Source organism: Podarcis pityusensis (assembly GCF_964106645.2).
Source record: "Podarcis pityusensis genome assembly, chromosome: 6".
NCBI lineage: Eukaryota > Metazoa > Chordata > Lepidosauria > Squamata > Lacertidae > Podarcis > Podarcis pityusensis.
Genome location: NC_138030.1, coordinates 94,448,081 through 94,464,239, shown reverse-complemented (window position 1 = coordinate 94,464,239; position 16,159 = coordinate 94,448,081). Strand labels below are relative to the sequence as shown.

Here is a 16,159-nt window from a genome sequence, read left to right as displayed (position 1 = left end):
GAACTTCAGAATACTTGAGAGTCAGAGCCTGCCTTATATGTAGATACTTTCCATATGATGAGCATCACATGTATGCAGGATCTCCGCCTCTTCCTTCTCTGCAGCCACTGAGAGGTGCTTTGCTGTGAGCCTTTGTCGATTGCCAAAGTGATCCCAGAAGACAGGGTGCCAACCTTAAATGAGACATTCTGGGATCCATTTAAAACGGGGCGGTGGCAGGGTATGTAGGAATGCTTGAAGAATCCGATCCTTGCAAAGCCTAATGCAAACTACCTGATTTGTCCGCTCAGACTAATGTGCAGACCAGAATTCGGCTATCCTTTGGAATTCACCTTTCTCTGAATGTTGTAATCCAGTTCTTGGCACAGATAAGTATCACAATGCATTTACAATGCCTATTTTCAGAGAAAGTATGTTCCAAAATAAACACTTAATTATAGTAGTCTCTGTCTGTGTGTGGGGGTGGGGTTGTTAATGGGACAAAGAGCGAACACATTAGAAAGTGACACATCCTGGAAATCGGCCAATGAGTGCATCTTTACTTACCTTTTATTTTTCTAATGATGTTTGTAACATTCAGCTAGGATCTCAGATATAATGGAGTTCCTTATATTATTTTAATTTATGTTGAAATATTTCTAATTTTCTGGACCAAGTCTGCAAACAAAATACAAGCATAAGGATGCATTAATGTAAGGCTGTAAACATTTTAAACCAAAAATAAATCCAATGGTACAATAAAATCTGCCAATGTAGAAACACATTTCTAGTTTCTTAGGGAGCTAGGTTTTCGTTGAGTGTTTCCATTCGTATGGAAGCAGCTCTGGGAAAGAACAACAGTGCCAACCAGTGGCTGCGTCAGATTCCTGTGGTGTGTGTGTGTGTGGGGGGAACTGTTTAGAAAAGGAGTCAGATAACTTTTTCAGCAGGGGGCCGGTCCACTGTCCATCAGAACTTGTGGGGGGGCCGGACTATATTGGGGGGGGGAATGAATTGCTATGTCCCACAAATAACCCAGAGATGCATTTTAAATAAAAGCATGCATTCTACTCATGTAAAAACACGCTGATTCCCAGATCGTCTGCGGGCCAGATTTAGAAGGCGATTGGGCCGGATCTGGCCCCCAGACCTTTGTTTGGCGACCCATGGTTTAGAAGTTTTAAAGTGAACATTTTGAACTTCTCTAACTCTACTTTCTGAGTCTGATGAGTCCGCAATACTTGCAACTGGGTAGTTTAGGTGGCAGCTGGTTTCACTCCAGTACTCCCAGAATCCCTGGTTCAAGCCATAGTTGAGTTTCCTGACTCAGAATGATTCCTCCCCCCTTGACATGGGCATAGCGGGGGGGGGGCAGGGAGAAGCTGCCCCCCCTAAATCAAGTAATCTCAGATAACTCAGTTCGCTCCCCCCCCCAACATAAAGCTTGCCTCCATTAAATAAATATTGGCTATGCCCGTGCCCCTTGATGTGCTTGATGGGTTGGGGGTAGAGAATAAGAACACAATGTAAGAAAGTATTTGAATATGTTCTTATTAGTTTCTAAGTTTATGAGAAACAAAATAAAAAAAAAAATTCCTTCCAGTAGCACCTTAGAGACCAACTATGTTTGTTATTGGTATGAGCTTTCGTGTACATGCACACTTCTTCAGATACCTGAAGTTTATGAGGACATGGAAAGGATGTAAATGTACTGTTATGTACTGAGTTGAATAGGATCCAGAAAGCAGCAGTCTGATTGGTCCTAGAACAATAGGATTCAGAATGCAGCAGTCTGACTGGTCCTAGAACAATAGGGTCCAGAATGCAGCAGTCTGACTGGTCCTAGAACAATAGGGTCCAGAATGCAGCAGTCTGATTGGTCCTAGAACAATGCAGCAGTATGGTTGGTCTGCAGGAGCCACCCAATCCAGCTCCAGGTGGAAGTGAATCCGCAACCTGATTGGCCTACAGGAGAATCCCAGAATTAGCCAATCACATGCAACCCATTGTGTAAATAATGTATATAAAGCAATTATTTTGGGGGAACTTTCATTTCTCACTACTATGAGCTGAATAAAGAGCATGAAATCCACACTCGACTCCGAGTATATTTCATGTACCAATGATCGAACTTAGATCCAGTTGTTGGGGCCAGTGCTTTTTTCTGGGGGTACTCAAGAGTACACTGTATCGGCACCTTTCCCCCCAGATGTCAGAAGTCTGGCATTTACTGTAACAACTTCATGGTGAGTACTGGCATCTTTTTTTTCTTAAAAAAGCAGTGGGGGGGGAGGGGCTAGTCTGGTCCCACAGAAAGGAACTGAATCTTGGAGAAAGTACCTTCAAATTTCCACTGCTTGCAGTACATATTCTCATTGTTCGTGTTCTTTCAGTCTCTTACGCCAAAAGAGTTTGGTAAATATTTATAATGCTTCAGTCAGAATTTACAAAAAGCCAAGTCTCATACGTATGACCAACAGCGTTGTAAGACACATCCCTATGTGTTGCAGTTGCTGTTGCGGCTGCCTGTTGAATAGTGCCTGTGACTACAAGAATCATATCTGAAAAAAATTCTTTTAAAACTGTAGAACTTGAAAGGATCTTTGCACATCTCCGGGTGGACTGAAGTAGCCTTTCCCCCTTTGCAAAGTGGAAAATGTGTATGGTTTCACTTGATTGGCTAGAACAGAAGCTGTTTGGTTTTCTGGTCTAGTCAATTTACATCTCATCTGAAATGACTGGGGCTGGAGCAGACTTCTGAACCTGTGACCTATCATCCAGGTATGGCAACCCACAAGGGACACAAGGAATCTCCTTCCTCATAGACATGACTCATAGACAGTGTTAGACTTGGTGGCTCGTAAGTTACTCAGCCTAGACGAGGTGGAATAGCTGCCTTATTAAGAATTAAGAGGAAAGCAGGAAGGTTTTTTTAATTGGCTCAGTGAGTGGATACTTTTATTATTAGGTTCTCTCCAATGGGTTGTCACTGATCATCAGTGATGATAGCCAACATAACCAACTGGTCAGAAAGTTTTTGCGTTACTTTTAGTCAAGGATAAAATCAACAGATATTTCTTCTTGAAAAGTGTTCAAACTTAAACAGCATTATTTTATTACCGCTTGATGCCCTTGGTGTATTTCACTTTTCTTTACCAGAAATATTTGACAAGCTGGACAGAATTCAAAGGTGAGCCACAGAAATGACAAAAGGCCTGGAGAGACTGACTTGATTGAGGCTCTGTTGTAAGACTCAAAGCTGTAGAGTTTTAGGTTGATGGAGGGAAAGGGACACAGTAACTGGCTGCATGATTTCAAAGGATTTGAAGAGAAATATGAGAGGGGGCCTTGTAGGGAAGGATGCAAAGAGGAGTAGCTTCTTTGTGGGAACGCGATATTCTCAGGAAGCATGAGGCTCAAGCAGGCAAGGAGTCATCGCCACTGGGATGTCTAGGGACATAAACGATGCACCCCACACTGAAGAATTCTGCACCTGTGGAAGTTCAAATTCTGAATAACAAAAGCTGAATTCTGTGACTAGTATAAATTATGCAAGACAAGCAGATTTGCCAAGGTGTCTTGAATTTATATATATCTACTTTTCATTAATTCTGAGGTTTTTTGGTCTTGGAAATTTGATTTATGGGGATTTCTGTGTAAACCAACCTAATCTGTACTTCTCAGATTAAAGTGCAGATTAGAACATAACTATCTTTTGGATTGTTTATGTCTCTGAATCTTGTAATACACTGCTCAAAAAGCGTGCCAGAATGCATTTAAATGTGCATTTTAGGATAAAATATGTTGAGTTAAAGAAATATGAGAAATATGTTAGAGCAAAATAGATACTTTTTTGAATGGATTTTTAAAACATCACAGATGGTGGAAACAATATAGAATGGACTTAATGAATGAACACATGTAGAATTGGCATGAAGTGGAAATAAACTGATCTGCTCATCCCGAGCCTTGGGAAGGGGTGATGAGCTATGCAGCTTGTATCTGTAAATGTTCAGCAGCACTTTTTCAGCCTGTTCTGATATATTACTTACTGCAGACAGCTTATTTAAAATAAAAATCAAATTATCCATATTTTCCAAAATCCAAACAAGCAAGTTAAAGGAAAACAATTCAGCTTCAAACTGTATATCCAAAAGGCACATATGTCCTCAAATGTTACCATATTCTGAGTAAAATATGTGATGCATATCATCTTCCCTTCAGTGGTTTTTATAACTGAATACAGTTAACAAACGAGAACGTGCCCTCCTCCCTCAGTGGCAGCAAGGGAATATTGATTTCCTAATTTAGGGTTAAAGAAAAAACAGGGATCGTCTTATGCATGGGGGCTTCTTATACATGGAAAAATACTGTAGTTCCGAAGAATGTGAGTTGAAATATGGGAATCCCAGGGCTTTTTCAGACTGTTGCTATTTTCAGATGGCATTGGATCACATGCCACATAATCTTAAGTGGCACTTGGGACCTGAAGCAAGTGTTGTTGATTTGATTTGGAACAGTGAACATAGTGTAATCAAGTTCAATATGCGTGCAGATCGACAGCTGGAAAATAAATAAATAAAGTTGCATTCGACTTCAAAAGAAGAAACTTCTGTAAAATGAGGGTATTGTTAAAAGGAAAGTTGAAAGGCAAAGTCAAGAGCAGGGGTAGGCAAACTAAGGCCCAGGGGCCGGATCCGGCCCAATCACCTTCTCAATCCGGCCCACGGACGGTCCGGGAATCAGCATGTTTTTACATGACTAGAATGTGTACTTTTATTTAAAATGCATCTCTGGGTTATTTGTGGGGTGTAGGAATTTGTTCATATTTCCCCCCAAAAAATATAGTCCGGCCCCCCATAAGGTCTGAGGGACAGTGAACTGGCCCCCTGCTGAAAACGTTTGCTGACCCCTGGTCAAGAGGGTCAAATCTCTCCAAAATGCTTGGGAGTTGTTTAAAACCACAATATTAGAAGCTCAGCTAGAATGTAGGCCACGAACCAAGGAAGGTACCACCAAGGCCAAGAGGGTGCCTGTGTGCTTAAAAAGCAATCAAGTAAGTGATTTAAGCCAAGAAGGCTTCCTTTGGAGAATGGAAGTCTTGTCCAAGTGAGAACAAAAAGAAACGAAAACTTTGGCATAAGGAATGCAAGTGGACAATAAGAGAGGCTAAATTTGAGGAACACGTTGCTAAAAACATGAAGACTAGCAATAAAAAGACAAACTGACATACCTCAGTAGCAAGAGATTAGCAAGGGAGGTGGTTGTGCCTTTGGATGAAAAGGGAGTCAAAGGATGCTTAAGGAGATCACAGAACGAGTTATTTGCACCTGTCTTCACAGGGGAAGATACAGGGCAAATTCATGTTTCTGGACAAGCTACCATGGGAAGGGAGCCTGAGGAAATGAGCATACAACTTCTCCTAAAGAATAGTGGGAACTGTAGTTCTTTAAGGCTGCTGGGAATTGTAGCTCTGTGAGGAAGAAACTACAGCTCCTAGGTTTCTTTGGGGGGAGTAATGTGCTTTAGATATGTGCCGTTGCTTTGCCCCTCTGTTCTGTTGACTCGTCCTTTTGTTCCCATTTGCTTAAAAGCAACACTTGCTTCTCCCTTTTCAAACATATTCTGGCTTTATTCTCCCTTAGCTCACACTTCATGCTTCCTGTTCTGTAGTCAAACAGTTATAAATATAATGGCAGATTCAGTTCCCTCCCCCCAAGTAAAGTACTTTGCAATCAGTTTTTAAGCAGCTGGCCAGTTGATCACCACTCTCTATTGCAAAGGTTAAAACAAAGACACCCCCCTCCAAATAGTGCTACACTATGCAATGACATAACCAGCCTTTTCCTGTTTTTTTAATTCCCCTCCTAGAAAGTTCCTGAATATTCAGTGTCTCGAAAGTGGCTTCTGGGAAGAAGGTAGCTGTGTTCCAGTGCTGTGTAAGCCACCCCCACCCGTCTTTGAGGGAATATACAACTGCACAAATGGCTTTGAGCTTGACAGCCAGTGTGTTCTCAGCTGCAGCCCACAGAATAAGAAGGTAAGGATCATTCAGTATAGTGGCTGATTTACTAAATAGCCCAGAGCATCTAAGATTTCCATTGAAGGGCAGAAACAGCAAATTTGACAGTTCAACATTTTGGCTGCCTCCTTTGGCCTTGCTTGCTGCTATCTCTTGAACAGGGGTCGGCAACCTAAGGCCCATGGGTCACAAGCGGCCCACAGGGGTCATTTAACCAGTCCATGAGCCACCCCTGAACCAAGCCGCCCGCTCAACGCATCCCCACGCCCTGCACTAAATCAGCGCAGCGCGGTGCTGGCACTCACTTCTGCGGTGCCGGAAATTGCGTCTGCGCAGACACAGACACCGGAAATCGTGGGGGTGCATGCCCACGGAAGGATCTCTACTGGAGTGAACCGGCCCAGGCGAGGTAAACCTTGCTGACCCCTGCTCTTGAGTTTGGTTTTATTTTGTTCTAGATAGAGAAACAGAGAGAAGGGCAGTTCAGCCTGTGGAAACAGGAGCAGGGAGGAAAACCAGAAAAAAAAGATTCTGAATCAAATGTTGTTGAAGAGACTTCGCACTGCTATCGCTGCACAGCGATCCTCTTGCTGTTCTGACTTCTGGGATAGCTGCGCAGCCTGCATTCACTCCATAAGACGCACACACATTTCCCCTTACTTTTTAGGAGGGAAAAAGTGAGTCTTATAAAGCGAAAAATACTGTAGTTCCTGCTTCCCCTGGAATGGATTTATTGCACTGCATGTCCAAATTCAGATCAGTGAACTGCTTATTAATTAACCTAGAATACTTCTGTCCCTAGTTTTATGCTCATAATCACTGATAAGGAATCTGGATAAGATTGAGGGGTGTCTGTGTGTGTGTGTGTGTGTGTGTGTGTTTGCTTGCTTACTTGAAATATTTGTAGGCAGCTTAGCGTAACTAAACATCATAGTGGTGAACAACAATACAAAAAAAATATAAATGGATAAAAAGCAGTTATCTATCTATCTATATAAACACTTTAAAACTAATAAAGCATTTTAAAAAGAAAAAATAAAAGTATATTATGTTGGAGCTTGGCTAAGTCCAATGGGCAGCGTTTGTTCCACAAGGAAGGTGCCACTGGAGGAAGTCTGAGAGGCTACAGATAGGACTTACAATGCATGTGGCACCACAGAAAGGGGCTCCATGGATGGCTGCAGTGAATGGGGAGATATATAAGGGGGTCAGGTGATCTTCCTCTGGTCCCAAGTTGTTTAGGGCTCTTACATTAACAATAAGACCTTAAGGCTTACATTGGCAGCCTGTACAGTTTTCTCAGCGCTGGTGCTAGGTGGTGTCAGACGGAAACCATGACCACTTCATTCTGCACTAACCACAACTTCCAGACCAAATGTGAGGCCGTCCTCATACAGAGTTCATTTCAGTAATTTGGCTGTAGGGTTACCATTGCATGAGCCGCTGTAGGCAGGCTATCCCTGCCTGGAAATGGGTGTACCTGGCACACTGAGCTACCTGTTCCTTTTTTTTATATATATATAAGATATTTATTAGGATTTTCAAAATATTACAAAATAGAAAAAGAAAAAAGAAAAATACAAAAAATTCCTTCAGAGCATCCTCCTGGAATGGCTCTGCAAGATGGGAAATGGGGTACAGTGGTGCCTCGCAAGACGAAATTAATTCGTTCCGCAAGTTTTTTCGTCTAGCGAATTTTTTGTCTTGCGAAGCACGAAATCCCATAGGAATGCATTGAAATTCAAGTAATGCATTCCTATGGTCAAAAAAAGTCCAAACAAAGCCAAATTTGGTACAACAAGAGTTTATTAAGTGCTCTTTAAAGTCACACATACTGTAAAGAGCATTTCAAAAATTGAAGGAACAATAAATTAAGTTTCTAAACATGACAGAAAAACATTTAAAAATCAACAAAGTGTACAGTACATTTTCTAAGACTCTGGGGGACAACTCGAAGAAGGTTCCTCTTCCACTCTTTGCTTCTTGCTGAAGAACCCCCTCCTCATCTGTTCCCCCAGCCACCCACCACACAGAAATTCAAATCCAGAATTTTTTTTAAAAAAACAGCAGAGTGGCCCAATGGTCACAGAAAATCATAAAAATGCAGAAAAAAAACACACAAGCTTCCAGATTCTTGCAAACCCCTCCTCAACTGTTCCCCCAGCCACCCACCACACAGAAATTCAAATCCAGAAATTTTTTTAAAAAACAGCAGAGTGGCCCAATGGTCACAGAAAATCATAAAAATGCAGAAAAAACACACACAAGCTTCCAGATTCTTGCAAACCCCTCCCCAACACCGTCCTTGAATTCCAAACACCCCAACCCAAAATCCAAAACCCCCCAAAAAAGTTTTAAAAGTTTAAAAGAAGTTTTGGAAAAGCTTCAAAAATCACCAAAGTCTTCAAAAACCTCAAAAAAGGCTACCACACCGTGTTCTATGAGTTGCTCCTCGAAGTCAAGTCGCAACTGTATTAACGGTGTTAAGAAAAAGGAAACAAACTTGCACGACGTTTTCGTTTTTCGTCTTGCGAAGCAAGCCCATAGGGAAAATCGTCTTGCGAAGCAGCTCAAAAAACGGAAAACCCTTTCGTCTAGCGAGTTTTCCGTCTTGCGAGGCATTCGTCTTGCGGGGCACCACTGTATCTATAAGGGTCATCCTCCAGGGTGACAAAAGCCAATTAAATCCCAAATCCATGTTGGAATCCAGACTGAAATGAGTCTAAATAATCAGTATCTTCCAAAATTGCTTTGCAGTCTTGTGGATTTTAGTGACTAGATGAGTATTTCTTTCACAACTTCTGATCCAGGTTGTCCGCCCTGCCCCCCAGGGGTGGTCATATACCCCTTTAAGGGCACACCCTGTGTAAAGCTGCACTCACCCCCTTCTGAACCCATCTGGTCTCTCTCTCTCTCTCTCTCTCTCATACACACACACACACAGAGAGAGAGAGAGAGAGAGAGAGAGAGAGAGAGTTTTCACTTTAAGCAGCCAAGAAGGTCCAGAGGGCGAGTGGTTGGCCACATTATTATAAAACTTCATCCACGTCATCAGACCACTTCAACCGAAACTGATCCCATAGAATAGAACTAGATGTGGCACTGGGCACCTCATCTGGATTTTTGCTCAAGACAGCATCGCAATGTCCACAGGAGAAGAAAAATGTTTATCATCAAAGTTGCAAAAGAGTCACGGTGGGTGACTGAGGGGTCCAGAGCTGCGTTAGCTGAGGGGAGGTGTTAACTGGGCCGACCCAGCCAGATGGGCAGCATATAAATAATAAAATTGTTGTTGTTGTTTGTTGTTAACAACCCACAGACAAACCTAAGAAGGTCTGCTGGGTGGCTATTCTAAAGTGTAGTGGAGACAATGAAATAGACCTACTTTTCTGCTTACAGCACCACACAATTATATCCTCTGACACATGTTCAATGAGCTTTGCAGTAAGACCTCCACCACTTGCACTCCAGCCGTCCTTCAGTTTCCTGCTTGGCAGGGGGTTGGACTCGATGGCCCTTGTGGTCTCTTCCAACTCTATGATTCTATGATTCTAACATCTGATGCTCCTGGGAATCCTCAGGAGCAAAATGGACTGCATAGTGTCAGAGAAGGCACTTGGGAACAATAATGTCAATGGCCACCCTCCTCTCACCATTCCCCTCAGAGGCCAGAGCCTTGGCTTGACTTCCAGCTCCATCCACTAGAAAATCCCCCCAAACATTCAGAAATCTCTTGGATTTCATGCATCTAGAGGCAGCCTAAGTGAATGGGGGGGGGCCCATCTTCGCAGAGGTGGACATGAAAACTAACCAGAAAATGGCCTGATTATGACAACAGGGTCAAATACTCAAAACTTCAAACCACACCCCTCGTCATCTGGGTCAAAGACCAGATCAAAGGTATGTCCTGCTCTTTGTGTCTGGCTGATGACCCCTGGAGTCAGCATCACGGTTGCCTTCGAGACCATGAAGCCCCAAGTACTTTGTAGTTAGAAACTGGTTTAGTAGCAGTTATAAAAACAGGTGGGACACGGGTGACACTGTGGGTTAAACCACAGAGCCTCTTGGGCTTGCCGATCAGAAGGTCAGCAGTTCGAATCCCTGCGACGGGGTGAGCTCCCGTTGTTCGGTCCCTGCTCCTGCCAACCTAGCAGTTCCAAAGCACGTCAAAGTGCAAGTAGATAAATAGGTACCACTCCGGCAGGAAAGTAAACGGCATTTACATGCACTGCTCTGGTTCGCCAGAAGCGGCTTAGTCATGCTGGCCACATGACCCGGAAGCTGTACGCCGGCTCCCTCGGCCAGTAAAGCAAGATGAGAACCGCAACCCTAGAGTCGGCCACAACTGGACGTAATGGTCAGGGGTCCCTTTACCTTTATAAAAGCAGGTGTGCCTTTAAAACTAGCACAGACTAGTTTTGACATCAAAAGTCTCTCACACCATCCCTTTAAAGTGACAGCAGTAACAATACTGGCAACCCCCAAATTTGTGCCAGTTTAGTGAAAGGCAAACTTGGGGTGTTGATTCAGCGAAGGTGTTTGCTTTTAGTGAATCTGTCCACAAGAGCAGACTAGAATTTCATGATGAGTTCTGCATCCTGTGTACTTCAGGTCCCAATCCTTTGCACTAAAGATGGCTTGTGGACAGAGGAATTTAAATTGTGTGAAGATCTGCAGGGGGAATGTTCACCACCTGAAGAGCTGAACTCAGTGGAGTACAAGTGTGAGGAAGGCTATGGAATTGGTAAGAACTTCTTCCCTTATCTTCTGCAACCTCCTTTTTTCAGGTTCTTGGAAGAAAGCTTCCCCCCTTCCCTCCAAAAAGCCAAGTCTCTCACTTTCTTCAAGAATTAGGAAAGAGTTCATGAGTCAGCAGTGATTTAATTGATGGTACATTTAAGATTAATTGCTGCTATAATAGTCTATGGATTAATTCAACAATGTTATTTTAATTCTAATTGATTTATCTGATTATTGGAGGATTGGAGAAATCCAAAATTATCTGGAGATGGGGGGGAGGTAAGTGCCTTTTCAATGAGGAGGACATCATCTGGATGCTGCAAAAATAAATACATAAATCAAATACTGATGGAAGCAGCTTCACATTAAACTCCATTGTGGATGAGCCCAGAGAGAAGCAGGGCATGGAAGCCAGCAATTTTTATTGGATTTGGGTTTTCATCTGAGCTGGAGAAGAATTTTGGACCTCACAGCCTTCATTCAAAGGCTATTGAACAGCCTAGAAGTTTGGGCTGTGTATCTTAAATGCAGAACAGTTCAAACTTTAGAACAATTCATATCTTTGCACATGACTTCCTGTGGCTTTTGGATCACAGGTATCATGAATGCAAGGTTGGTGTTGTAGCCTCTTAGAGTCTCAAGTGGGAGCAACATGAAGAGCTTAGGTAGAGCTTCACAATGCCCAAGAGATCTCAGTGGCTTCAGGTGCAAAAGGTAATTACCTGCTCTTTTACCCTCCAGGTGCTGTGTGCACACCTTCCTGTCTAATTCTCCCGAAAGATCCTGTAACACTGCCCGAAAATGTCACTGCAGATACCATGGACCACAGATTGAAGCCTGCTAGAGTCCAGGTAAAGTGGCCCAGGTGATGTGGAAGGCAGTATATAAATTATCAAAAGTAAAGTAAAGTAAACCTGTGCTAGAAGTATTAACCACCAGCCATTCCCACCTTATGTGTTCTGGCTTGTTGCTATGCAAGAAGCTTCCCTGGTGATCTGGGTAGTTGCTATGCAGAACCAAAATGGGAGAGATTTTTGTTAAAAAGCTCTGCCAGGCTCTAATTCTCTAACCCCCCCTCCCACCTTGGATGATTTTTGAAAATTCAGGTCATACATTGAGTGATCCTTGGCTGGCTACACTTAGGGTCATCCATATGTTTGGTCAGGAAGCCATTCACTTTACTTGAATTAGCTTCATTTGCTCATAGTAATGTCAGCACGTACCTAAACATCACCGACTCCATACCATTTTGATGTCATCACTTCTAGTACATGGTCCCTGAATAGGCAACATCAGTCAAAAAGTTACAAGAGCACAGAGAAATGACCACTAAAGTAGCAACAAAGAGTGTCAGCACTGGGGTATTATTGGCTGCAAACAATCACAAAAAATAAGGGATTAATGACTTCTCATTCTGTCCTCCCAGAACCACTGTTTTGAAGGAGGGGATTGAATGAATGTGAAGAGTATTCCACAGTGGTTTCACTTGAATGAAGCTTAACAGGTGGTACAGATGCTGGAACTCTCTGACATCCTCCAAAGTTCACGTGTTTCTGGGAAGAGGATGTACAGAAAAGATGGACATGAGTACTCTAGCAGGAAGGGGTAAATTAAATGTGGCAAGAGCATTAGTCTGAAAACAACTGCAGATTCCCTCTTTTCTCTTCAGCTGTGGTTCCATTCCAAGCTGTCTTGATCCAAGCTGGTTTTGGTCTGAATATTTGGCTAGGATTTCCAACTTCTTGCTAATGGCTGACTTAGGAAATATTGCCCCGTTTCCCCTCCATGGAATGGCTAAAATGCCTCAGATATTATAACTTCTTTGTTTTCCCTTAATTGGGTCTATCAAGAATGATATTTCTGAAAATAAAACTGAAGCATACTGAAAGCACAGTGGAAGGGAAAATAAAAGCAGAGAGTACTATCAAGAGCCAGAGTTTCAAACCAAGATTACCCTGTTCCTCCGAAGAATTTTCAGGAAGTGTGGGAACGCTCAGGGTTTCATTCATTTGGACACTGCTGTGTGATAGGTTGAATCAGCCATATGGGATATGTTGCAGCAGGGGAGGGGGTTGTTTTGTGGCCCTGCTCTGCAGGGTCTGTCAATCTGAACTGGAAAGAAGGCCTTGAGTTGGAATTCTCCAACACCGGTTGCTAAGACACATATCCTTTGTTTATTTTCTCAATTCATTGAACGCTTTGTACATTTCTGATTCACTTCTCTTCCTCCTGGACTTGACTGTCTGCAAAGCTTTGTCCCAAGTGCAAGATTGCATATGAAATCTGTAGCACTTCACAGGTGGAATCTTTGAATGCAAACATTACAGATCATTGGTCATTCTGGTAGTGCTTAATCTTTAATACTTAAAGCAGGAATGAAGAACCTGCAGCCCTCCAGACTATATCTCCCATTTTCCTGACCACCAGCCAAGGAGCTGCAAATTCAACAATATCTGAAAGGCCAACAGTTCCTAATTTGTGACATTCAGTGATACTGTAGAGAGGCACACCTTACTTCCTGCACCACATGAAACTTTCTGCTTTTTCCTTTCTTCAGAGTATCGTGTGCACTGGAAGACTGGAGTGGCATCCAGATCCGAAAGCCATTCATTGTATTTCTTCATGCGAGGTAAGGGGTGTGTGTTTATGCAGAATGGATAAATGGTGCCAGATTCTAGTGTCTTTGCATCTTCTCTTGTGACACACCGGGCTGACAAAATTGAAGATCACATTTTCTGAAATGCAGAGGTTTGAATGTTTATGTTTTTGCAAAGTAGAGACCACCACCCAAAATTCATCTAGTCATACCCCCTGCAATGCATGCTTTAGTTGAAAGCATCCTTGACAGAAGAAGAGGAGGAGGAGTTTGGATTTGATATCCCGCTTTATCACTACCCGAAGGAGTCTCAAAGCAGCTAACAATCTCCTTTCCCTTCCTCCCCCACAACAAACCCTCTGTGAGGTGAGTGAGGCTGAGAGACTTCAGAGAAGTGTGACTAGCCCAGGGTCACCCAGCAGCTGCATGTGGAGGAGTGGGGACACGAACCCGGTTCCCCAGATTACGAGTCCACCACTCTTAATCACTACACCACACTGGCTCAGCTAAAGCATCCATGACAGATGGCCGTCCAATCTCTGCTTAAAACCTCCAAGGAAGGAGCATCCATCATCTCCTGGGAGAGTCCATTCCACTGTCAAACAACTCTTACTGTCAGGAAGGTCTTTCTGATGTTGAGTCGGAATCTCCCCTCTTGTAACCTGAATCCATTGGATTGAGTCCTACCTTCCAGAGCTGTGGAAAACAAGCTTCCTCGTTCTTCCATGTGACAGCCCATTAGATATTTGAAGAAGGCTATCATATCTCTGACAGGAGGAGCTGTTTGACAGTGGAACGGTTTCCCTTGGAAGGTGGTGGGCTCTCCTTCCTTGGAGGTTTTTAAGCAGAGGTTGGATGGCCATCTGTCCTGGATGCTTTAGCTGAGATTCCTGCATTGCAGGGGGTTAGACTAGATGACCCTTAGGGTCCCTCCCAACTCTAAAATTCTCTGATCTCCTAGTATCTCTTTCCCAGGCTAAACATACCCAGCTCCCCCAACCATTCCTCATAAGGCTTGGTTTTCAGACCCTTGGTCATCTTGTTGCCTTCTTCTGCACATGTCCTAGCTTGTCAATATCCTTCTTAAATTGTAGTGCCCAGAACTGGACACAGGTGTGGTCTGACCAAGGCTGTGAATTGTTACCCAGCTACCATTTTGAGAATTCTTTGGAGGGAGGGGTGGCCATGACAGTTTGAGTTGTGTTCCACAGAAGACCCTGGGCTGTAAAGGGGGTGGGGAAACATATACCTCAGGCTATTTAGTTATGTCATCTAGATTTCTCTCTCTCTCTCTCCTGTGTCTGGTGCTTGAACAGCTTAACTTCCCAGCTTCCCTCTTGTCCTTGGCCTATCAATCTTCTGTCCGTTTCAGTCCCTTTTTGCCAGGAGTTGGGGGTAGTGAGGGATGAGGCATTTGGAAACCCAAAAAGAAGGGTGAAAAAAGTGGGGAAAGGGAAAGGCATTTGGAAAGCTCATCAGGGATGTCAGCTGGTGGTGGAATGGACTGTGAATTACTGAAGCTACCCACAAAGTTCATCCTAGTACTATCATGAGAAAAACAGATGACAAAAATGCTAAAATGGCTGGATGAGGGACGGATAGCCAGAGCACAGAGTGACTTGGAAGCAATCTGCTGGGGAGGATGAGGTGAAACCAGTGATCAATTTTAGAGCTGTTGACAGTTCCTGATATAGTCTAGTAGCTTGAGTCCCTGGATTTTGCCTGGATAGCTATTGATTGGGTGAATGGAGAGATTTGTGGCCTGCTCTTGGGCCTGGCAACTAGACAAAGGGTAGTCAACTGGCATGAGCAAAAGCCAGCTTAAAAATGCATTTTATTTGCCCCTCCCCAGGGTCCCTCCAAGCACGAGAGTATTCTTTATTGTTATTTACATTGCTATCTCACCCATCCTCCAAGTCACTCAGGATGGCATTCATGTCCATGTCTTCTCAGTCTGCTATTGCACACTTGGATCCACTATCCACTGCATCACTTAAGTACAAACATTGCAGTGTTTTACTTGTACAGAAAGGAAATTGCAGAGCTATTCAAGTTGCTGTCTCTGTTTGGGCTTTTGTATTCATGGAGCTGTGCACTCTGTATAATGATGAAGCCTTCAGTCCCTGGTGATACCAGTCTTCTTATAGAGCTTGCCTTTGAAGGGCTGTATTATGCAAGAATAAAGCCCTCTAAGAATACAAGAGTTATCCACCCCAATGTTAATGGTAAACAGGTGCCGCTTCAATTTGAATTTCTGCTGCTGCTGAAGGTGTCACAGATGCATTAAAAGATTTTTAACACAAAAAAGGGTGTGCCAAGGTCCTAATGAGGATGATTAATTTAGGGGAGAGCAGTGGTATCACAGTTAGTCCTAAGGTATTCACATTCCATATCTCCACATACAAAGCCTCGGCCTTGAAATCTCTATTTTGAAAAAATGCTTTTGCATTTGAGAGCTTTTGTTTCACTTCTACACACTGCAGGCCTTTAATGCAACTGGACCCAACTGCTGTTTTCCTGGCAGAATGCGAGGCAGCCTACCGTGGGTTAATCGTCCCCTTCCACTTTGCCCAGGAAACTTTATCATCACTTCTTCCACTCCTCTATATACTTCCAGTTTTGTTCATGCCTCCTTTTTGACCCTCTGCATTTTCCTGTCAACTGCTGTGCTTCTTTCCTCCCCAAGCTTTCGAATGTATCTTTCCCCAGTCTTTTCTTCTTTCTCTCCTGCAAAACAAACAAAGTTTCCTGCCCTGCCACTTACCTTGAAGAGATCACACACTGCGTCATTGTCATCCCCTGCTCTGTTTTCTTTTGTGGCC

General features: G+C 43.3%; 1 protein-coding gene across 1 annotated transcript in view; it reads left to right on the top strand.

Annotated features, from left to right (window-relative positions):
- PAPPA2 (pappalysin 2) overlaps window positions 1-16,159 on the top strand; it is a 134,413-nt gene that overhangs the window by 87,205 nt on the left and 31,049 nt on the right. Inside the window, exons 17-20 of the mRNA XM_081012021.1 lie at window positions 5,851-6,019; window positions 10,613-10,745; window positions 11,483-11,592; window positions 13,299-13,370. Of these exons, the coding sequence (XP_080868147.1) occupies window positions 5,851-6,019; window positions 10,613-10,745; window positions 11,483-11,592; window positions 13,299-13,370 (484 nt within the window). The remainder of the gene's footprint in view (window positions 1-5,850; window positions 6,020-10,612; window positions 10,746-11,482; window positions 11,593-13,298; window positions 13,371-16,159) is intronic.